Below are 10152 nucleotides of genomic sequence, written 5' to 3' on the forward strand. Positions count from 1 at the left end.
TACACACACACACATGTATATACACACACACACAAATACACACACACAAACACACAAACACACACACACACACACACACACACACACACACACATATATATATATATATATATATATATATATACTAGCAATGCATTCCAGTGCTGCCGGGGTGTTATGACCTACAGCCACATCGTATTATTTGTTTCTTTTTTTATGAGCAGAATCGGCACAAGTGGAGTGTGAAGCAAACAACTCTTCTTTATAAACATGCTTTTCAGTCAGTTTTTTATAAACAATGCTGAAGTTGGTGACACCAAAAGCATGTAGAATGGCAGTTTAGATTAGAAGGAAATCCTAATATTGCTCCCAGAATTACCTAGACTTGTGGATTTAAAGAATTGGATGATGTATGAGGACGTAGAGGTACTCTATTGCAGAAAGTAAGGTACAGGGAAAGAAAGCTGCTTCATTGTGAAAAGCATCATCTCTAATGTTTGGGCAGACTGCACACTTCAATATAAGTTAAGTGAAACCAACAATGCTTCTGGGTAAACTATATTTTACGTTATTCTAGTCTTGATTGAATAAATATACAAGTCATCTGGACTGCTAACTCGAGAGCATGCAATCTATTGTTGTCCATGAGAAAAGCAGGGTATTTGTAAATTGAGACCCGCAATTTTTCAAGTTTAACCCTAGACTTTGATGATTGCATAGCGAAGCATAATTGCACTGGGAACTGAAGGTGCTTGAATTGAAATGATACATTTGAGGGAATAAGGGGCATGCATGGAATGTATACGATCTTTCCTTGATGACGGCCGGTAATAATGGTTGCTTGTAGGACATGACTTGTCATTGTAGTTCCAGCCAATCTTGTACCATTGCATAGTCGTGGTGGGTCGAAATTCCTTGGTGCACCTTTCTTTAGGGAAAACTAATGTGGTGGCAGTCCTGTGGGTTGTAGAGAGTTGAGAAATTCAACTGGATAGTCAGCAGTACCATGTTCGTCGATGGTAGTATCAATAGAGACAAATGTTGAAGCATCTCCAGGTAGAATGTGGAGTTCATGGATTACTTTATCAATGCCTTTATTCCAAGGTGCTAAAATAGCTCTATCTGCAAACCATGCTATGTTTTTGAAGTTATCTTGCAACATGGGAAATACCTTTTCTTTAAGCTCGACCAATGTAGACACCATGTCCCAACACTGCAGTACATGCTGTTGCAGGGTGTTATTCAACAGTAAAGTGCCATTTCCAATTAGTAGAAGCTGATGAAAGAATTCCTCTGCTAAGGGGTATATATACACATAGTTATATTTATATATATGTTTGTGTGTACATACACAGAATAAGAGCTAACTTGGTTTTAGAAAGCAGTTATTCATGTAGTCAAAGTATAATTATGAGAGCGCCATGAAAAATTATTCTGACAATAGAGGACCATTTTTGTAGCTGACATATGGATTTTTGCACATTGGAATTCAGTGACAGAAATGTTAGAAAGAAGTTTGGTAGAGGTTGTTTAGAAAGAGTAGCATCACTAAGGAAACCTGTAACCTTCATGCTTTGAATAATAATAATATTACCTGCTTCTAAACGTGCTGTTGATGAAGTTGAATAATCTAATAATGTCTAGCATCAATTATTATTATTATTATTATTATTATTATTATTATTATTATCATCATTATTAAAAATGCTGCTGGTTAGTTCTGGTGAAAGACTGAAGCAAAAATACTACTTTGTACAACAGCTGGAAAAAAATTTTTGAAGAATAATAAAAAAAAAAAGGCTATACTGAAGATCGCAAAGAACATTTAATGGAAGATATTGCCAATGAGAATACTGTTTAACACTGTAACAGACAAAATATGAAGGAGTAAGTAGAATGAGCCAAAAGCACAGACCAGTAAGCAATAAGCAATCATAGCAAGCACCACCATCAGGTGGCAAAATGATAGCAAATAGCACCACAGGTATAAAAGATGGATAACAGACAGAGAAACTGGTAAGTAAAATAAGTTGGTGCAGTGTTATTCCACTTATAAATACTAACCTGTTGTTGAACGAGTATTGTAATTTTTTTGCTTTGAGCTGACAATATTTTTCTCCCAACTACCTTTAAGTGACAAAAGAAAAGAAAGTTCCATGTTATTTAATTAGCTAATTCTCAAGAATTATCTTTACTTCTATAATAAACTTTTAACATACATAATCTTACAACGTCATTAGTATACAAAAATTGGTAAAATCAAATTATCACTGTCCTTTCTCCAGTTATTTTTATCTTCATTCCACTGATGGTTATTGTATGGTAATTGTTGTTTATGAGAATGTAAAAAAAAAGAAAAGAAAATTAATTTTTGTACAGGCACAAGCAAGGCTGTGTGGTTAAGAAGCTCACTTTGCAACCACGTGGTTTTGAGTTCAGTCCCACTATGCAATACCTTGAGCAAGCATTTTTTTTTTACTATAGCCCTGACACTAAATTCAACATATTCCCCTGCAGCAATTATAGATCCTTTACATTTCCAATTCATATTCTTTTGCAACATCGAAATCATACTTAACATCATCTCAATACAGTCTGCCCTTTATATGAAATCATCATTTAATGTCCGTTTTTGATGCTGGCATTGGTTGGATGGTTTGACAGGAGCTGGCCAGCCTGAGAGCTGTCCAGACTCCAATTGTCTGTTTTGGGATGGTTTCTACAGCTGGATGCCCTTCCTAACACCAACCCCTTTACAGAGTGTGTGGGTGCTTTTTCAATGCTACTGGAACAGGTGCTTTTGTGTAGCACTGGCACAAGTGCATTTTATGTGGCACTGACGCAAATGCATTTCATGTGGCACTGGCACCTCAAAGACAAAGAAAGACCTCTTGACTAGAAAAGGGAGTGGGAGCATGGCCATAATGGACATGTCTGTATGTCTTTACTTAGCTTGACATGTATTCTTAAGTACAGCAAATCATCAGAAATCTCGGTCCCTTGTCATCTCAGTGAAGCCCAGTATCTGAAGATCCTTTCTTACTTCAACCCACATCTTCCTGGGTCTACCCCTTTCACAGGTCCTCTACATAATTAGCGATCAGCACCCTAAATTTCTTCCTACTTCAAACTCACCAATATATTTAAGCAGCTCCTTATAAGCTGCAGATAAATTTCTTTGTGTATGTGACATAATTTACTATGGAGATGCAACAATCTAAAAATCTCACATGCAAAAATGTGATATATGCATGACTGCATCTGCATGGTTGAAATGAATAAAAGAATATAATATGTGTGATATATATTGAGGTGTCTTTATCCTTTATCTTTTATTTGTTTCAATCACTGGACAGAAGCTCTGCTGGGACACCAACTTGAAAGATTTTAGCTGAACACACTGACCCCAGAACCTCTGTTTCTTTTTAAGTCTGGTACTTTTTCTATCAGCCTTTCTGCTAAACCACTGAGTTAAGGGGATGTAAACAAACCAACAGTGATTGTTAAGTGGTGTATATGCACAGAGGAACACACACAAACACATATGACAGGCGTTCTGTTTGTCAGGTTCAATCAAAAGGTATTAGTTGGCCTGGGGCTATAGAAGACATTTACCCAAGGTCTCATACAGTAAGACTGAACCCAAAAGCATGTGGCTGCAAAGCAAGCTTCTTAAACACATCACAATGCCTACACCTTAAATATATGTTTTAATTATGCAATGTGAAGGCACATGACTCAGTGGTTAGAGCATCAGACTCACAATCATGAGATAGTGAGTTCAATTCTCAAACAGGGTTGTATGTTGTGTTCATGAGCAGACACTTTATTTCACGTTGCTCCAGTTCACTCAGCTGTAAAAATGAGTCATGATGTTACTGGTGCCAAGCTGTATTGGCCTTTGCCTTTCCCTCGAATAACATTAGAGGCATGGAGAATGGAGGCTGATATGCATGGGCATGTAAATAACATTGTCTGGACTTATGCCTTGAATAGCAACTTTGTAGGTGCAATCCTATGGTTATTCATGGTCAAAGGGGTCTTTACCTTTTAATTATAGAATATTAAGATTGACAGTGAATTCAGACAAGAATTTAGTGTGAGTAGGTGTTCGTTAGGACTATATCCTCAGTTCTATTCTATTCGTTATAGCACTGAAGTTCTTGAAGCTTTAATTCAAGAGTTTATGATTGACTGTTCTTGAGGAGCTAAATAAATTTATGACCTGATTCTCATAGGAACATTTGTTAAAAAGCTGTGAAGAAATCTAAATTTGGAAGGATAGTTTTGGATTCAAAGTTTAATATGCCCATATGTAGAAATGAATGTGTTTAGTTAGAATACAAAATGTAAGTGCTGACTAGAAAGAGGAACTGCTTGATAATTTGCAAAGTAACAGTAAGAAACTATGTAATGTAGCAATGTATACACAAACGATGGAATGGGATTTTCTGGTAGACTAGCAAAGAACCTATGCTTTACAAGTGTTGATAGATACACAGTAGTTAGTAATATGTAGTACTTAACAAATCAAGTCCTGGAAGTACTTTTGGTGGCTTCTTAGAGACAGGCAATAGTTTTTGTTACTTAAGTGGGAAAGACAATAGTGCAAACATGAACCTATGATACAAACAGATGGAGAATGCTGGGTGAAAATGAGTCAAAAGCTCTAAATGGTAGGTACATGTGGAATGGCATGTTTGAGACCCTGAGACTAGAATTCTGACTGCTCTCACACATAAGCTGGGAAAACAGTGAGGTGAATGGCAATATGCTAGAGAGCACCAAGTATCATCCCAAAAGTTTATAGAAGCAGCACTTAGATTCAGTCTATAGAACTAATATTTGACTCCAATTACTTATACTTTCTTACCTTAAAAGAAAATTGTTATAACAATGTCAATTCTTTCATGTATGAAATTAAATCTGACAGCAATTAAACAGAGTATTATCGATGACATTGGCAGTATTGTCAAATATTCTATGAGGAACATTTGAATAACCATTAACACATTGGAATGATAGACACTTGTAGACAATGATAGACAATAGCTGGTGAAGTAAAATTACTGTTACAGATTGTTTGGACAAAATAAATAGCTCGTGATAACAGAAAATATTTTCTCAACCCAACAAGCAGAATGAGGTCATTCTGGCACAACACCAAGACAAGAAAAAAAAGCATTAAAACTGAGAAAAACTTATTGACCAATTTTATTCAATTTGTTTGTTTTTATTTATTTATTGTTTTTGTGGGTTAGCCAAGAGAGAAAGGGCAGCAACCATGACAATTTTACAGAGATTCCCAGAATGGTTGGATGAAGGAACAAGTTATTTTTATATTATAACATCAGGCCCAAATGCTAAAAGTATGCAATGGCCAGGGAGTGGTGTTCAACTTGGTGAATTAACTCTATAACTCAAACGCAGAGTAAAATAAATAATTTAAGATAATCTGAACATTAAGAATTAAAAAAAAAAGAATTGTAATATTCATACAGGAAAATGAATTTGTGGGTGACAGAGTGAAATATTAAAGTAACCATATGTGGAAGTGAATATGTGTATATGTGTGATACCTGAATATTTTACAACAGAAAGATTACCGAATGAAGATTAACAAAACAGTAAGAAGTAGCAGTCTACTTTGGTTGTCCATAATAAAAATAGGAATCTTACTGTTTGTATACCTGTTTTTTTGAAAATGTACACTGCATTCCTGCATGTCATAAGAGGCAACTAAAAGGGGTGGGTAACAGGAAGAGCATCAGGTCACATATCACAGCTATAGAAAACTTATCAAACCTATACCAGAATAGTAGACATAAAATGATGATGATTATTAATAGGGATATAGTGTGTAAATTTAATTATTTAAAAATATACTATCAGTTACTTGGTATTTTTCTATGCTCATTCCCTTTCTAACTAAACAATTGATTTTGAAGCAAACATAGTACCTATTTTATAGCTAGGTAAACCAAGGCAAGAACACGTATTAAATTAGCACTGAATATAATGGTATAATTAAAGTAGATGGCAGTTAATGAAGATCAAATAAACACATTTTTAACTATTAAAATAGCTGCAGATAAACAAAGCTGACAGAACATATTAACCCTTTAGCATTCAAATTACTCTGTCAAATATAATATTTATTTACATTGTTTAGAATGAATCATGCATCATCTCAAAGTTTCAAGATTTTGATAATGCAGCTGTTTATTTTTAGGATTATATTGCAGTGTAGGTGAGAGAGAGGCCAGATCTGGCTCGTTTGAATATAAAACATATAGATAAGACTGGTTTAAATACTAAAGATTAAATTGCTGATACAAAACACATTCTTATAAATAAATTCTTACTCTTCTTAATCTAAACAATGAAGTTATTAAACAATACGTTTCAGCCTATAATCCACACACATTTGCAATCTTCTAATTCTCCTTTTTTCTACCACTACTACAATCATCATCATCATCATCATTTAACATCCATTATCCATGCTGGCAACGGATGCTAAATGATGATGATGATGATGATGACAATGTTCACTGGAATTAGATGGTTACCTACCATATCTACCCAAACCTACCTGACACATTCATCTCTCCTCCTCTCACCATCCATATTAGGTCCCTTCCCTGTTCTGCATTAACCACTTTTACTAATCCTAGTTTAGCAGAGTGTCATCCCTCAGGGATTTTTTTTTCACCCATGTTTTACCTGTAGTCACCAACTTGCACTTGTTCAAAATGAAAATTAACATGCAACTCATCGATTTCGCCAGTCTCAGAAGGCTTGCACAGACCACAAATTTCAGCACAGACCTTTCCTCTTGACTAACCTGTCATAGTACAAAAACAAAATCTCTGGCAATAACAGAACAAGCATAAAAATAACATTCAACTTACAAGAAGGTGTTCCAAACTCTAAGACAATATAATCGGCAGGTTTCATAAAATTCTGCTGGAGATTCACACTTCCTGAAATGCTGTTATTTGTGTCATTCTCATTTAATTCTTCTGGAATTGAACAATCTGATTCTTCTCCCTTTAAATGTAAAACAATACATTTAAAAATTAAAATTAAACCTTTCAAATTCAATTTTAAGTATTAAGTAAAAGCTGGATTTTCCAAGAGCTATCAATCATTATTAAAGAAGAAAAACAAAGCACAACTGTAATTACAAAAATGTTTTTCCATTAACTGAGTTAAAATTATGAAAGTAATTCAAGAATTTATTAAGTGATTATTGGAGATTATACTGAGGAAAGAATATTTAGAGAATATTGTGAGGATTCAGTAAAAAACAAAAATAGCAACAGAAATTTTTTTTTTAAATAAATACATCAAAAATAAAATGCTTTAATAAACAAAAAACAAGGAATATGGAAAAGTTAATTGTATTAATTTTGTTTAATAATTAGTTTCCAGATTTGATTTTAAAGAAGACAATACAAGATTTATAGATAAGCTGGGAGATTTGCAAGATTTGTAATATAACAAATGAGATACTAGTCTAAGTCTATTAAGTATATTAATTTCCCTTTTAGATAAATTCAAATTCAATAAAAGAAAAATGAATGATGTAGAAAATATTACTAGTCACCCCACCGCCCCTCCCCCAAATGAAATCATTTAGTGTTTTACATTTTAAGAACATTTAATCCATGTCTTTTGTTGTTTTTGTTTACTCATTTATGCTTCTACTGGTTTCAGTCATTTGACTACAGCCGCCTTAAAGGGGTTTTTAGTCAAAGATATTAATATCAGGACTTATTCTTTATAAGCCTAGTACTTATTCTATCGGTCTCTTTTGCCAAACCACTAGCTTACAAGAACATAAACACACCACCATCAATTTTCAAGCAATGGTGGTGGGGGCAAACACAGACACATAAATATATACCAATACGACAGGCTTCTTTCAGTTCCCATCTGCCAAATCCACCCACAAGGCTTTGGTTAGCCTGACACTATAATAGAAGACACTTGCCCAAGGTGTCACACAGTGGGACTGAACCCAGAACAAAAATTTAACCCAGAAGCAAAAACCACTTGTGTTTCAAGAGTTGTCATTTCTGACTTCTGGTTGTTGCTGTTGTTGTTGTAGCTTGTTTAACTCCAGGTCAGCCTCATTTGAGCAAACCTTTGATCAAAGGCATTTTAGTCCCAGGCCAGCTCTCATGGGGCAGACCGATGGTCAAAGGTATTTCAACTGTCATTATCTTATCACCTTAGCAACCTATAGAAATATGTTAACCCTTCTAATATTGACCTGCATGAGACCACCCCTGGTTCTTTCATACAAACTTCCTGCTTTAAAAGAATTTAAATCAGAACCTTCCATCAAACTTTAATAATGTTTATTTACGTTCCAGACAGTGAAGGTGTGTGACTTAGTGGTTAGGATGTTCAGCTCATGGTCATAAGCTCGTGAGTTTGATTTCCTAAGACACTTTATTTCAGGTTGCTCCAGTCCACTCAGCTGGCAAAAATGAGTAGTATCTGTATTTCAAAGGGCCAGCCTTGTCACAAAATGTGTCATGCTGAATCTCCCTGAGAACTATGTTAAGTATACATGTTTCTGTGGAATGCTCTGTCACTTGCATATTAATTTCATGAGCAGGCTGTTCCATTGACTGGTTCAACTGGAACCCTTATCATCGTAACCGACAGAGTGCCAGGGCTATGCCATGTTCTAGATACCAGCTAAATTCTTTGTTATTTTACCAATTAATCGAAACCCATGCAGTGTATTTCAACAGATGTGGTAACAAAAGACTTAACTTATGTATCCCTCCTAATTTAAAATAGATCGTGAATTGAGAAGAATTTGGTTGCTAATTCTAGCATATGTCTCATCTAAGTTCTATTGATTGTAGCATGGTCTGTATCCAATGAAGGCTTGTCATTTTCCATTACAATAAATAGGTATCAGATTAAACAAAGTGTAGAAACTGACACGATTTTATATGAAAGACAATTCTAAAAGAAAGTACCTAAGAGAAAGTTGGATTGATGTGTGCTCATAGACACTTTTGAGAACAAGTCACTGTCATTGATAACAATTCACTTTGCCGCTAGACTACAGAGTCATTTGTTTTTACACCTGTTTTCTTATAAGCTAGAACGAGTTACATGAATATATTATTGCGGCTTGGCCATGTGGTAAGAAGTTTGCTTCCCAACCACATGGTTCCAGGTTCAGTCCCACAGAGTTGCACTACAGGCAAATGTCTTCTACTATAGCCTCAAACTGATCAAAGCTTTGTGACTGGATTTGATAGATGAAAACTGAAAAAAGTCCATCATATATATGTGTGCATGTATGTGTCTGTGTGTATTTGTATCTACGTTTGTGCCCCACTACTGTTTGACAACCAATGGTTTTGCATCCATAAAGCTAAGCACTTTATGGATGCAAAACCATCGGTCACTCTAAGACCAGTGATATAATCCTGTAAATATAGTATTTTGTTCCACCTTTGGTATTCAAGTACTATTTCTTCCACCTTATTTTGCACCTACTTGCTTACTTGTCTGTGTATGCACACACACACACACACACACACACTTGCTGAATAAGCTACTAAAGTGAAAATTAAAGCCTAGTTAACTCAAACATGATTAATAAATTTAACTCTACTAACAGCATACAGTCCCACTATAAGTAATTAGTTTGTTTTCGATAAATTAATTAGCAACACCAACTTTTGATTTTTTCTCATCCTGTATTATTATTATTATTATTATTATTATTATTATCCTGCTCTTCACCCTCTCTATCCCTCCAGTCAGCCCCTCCTCTTTCCTTCCAACTCAAACTCATTTTTATCCTCAACCAGTCCTCCAAACTTGTTCACCATTCATAACAATCATCCTCATCTGGACCCTTCTCTAACCACCTACCCCATCCTTCCACATCCGTCCCTACTTTCTCTTCTATTTACCTTGACATTTGAGGGTACAGTCTAGTCAGCACTATCTAGTCATCACTCTCTAGTCATCACTATCTAGTCAGCACTATCTAGTCATCACTATCTAGTCATCACTTGAGGGTACAGTCTAGTCAGCACTATCTAGTCATCACTATCTAGTCATCACTTGAGGGTACAGTCTAGTCAGCACTATCTAGTCAGCACTATCTAGTCATCACTATCTAGTCAT

The 10152-nt window shown here is 35.2% G+C and overlaps 1 protein-coding gene across 1 annotated transcript in view; it reads right to left on the minus strand.

The window, feature by feature from the left end:
• The window catches only part of LOC106873657 (katanin-interacting protein), a 551631-nt gene that overhangs the window by 451130 nt on the left and 90349 nt on the right, over window positions 1–10152 (minus strand). Inside the window, exons 9-10 of the mRNA XM_052977029.1 lie at window positions 6894–7032; window positions 2044–2106 (exon numbers count right to left, since the gene is read on the minus strand). Coding sequence (XP_052832989.1) covers window positions 2044–2106; window positions 6894–7032 — 202 coding nt within the window. The remainder of the gene's footprint in view (window positions 1–2043; window positions 2107–6893; window positions 7033–10152) is intronic.

The sequence above is a fragment of the Octopus bimaculoides genome, chromosome 2 (genome assembly GCF_001194135.2).
Source record: "Octopus bimaculoides isolate UCB-OBI-ISO-001 chromosome 2, ASM119413v2, whole genome shotgun sequence".
NCBI classification, from domain to species: Eukaryota; Metazoa; Mollusca; class Cephalopoda; order Octopoda; family Octopodidae; genus Octopus; species Octopus bimaculoides.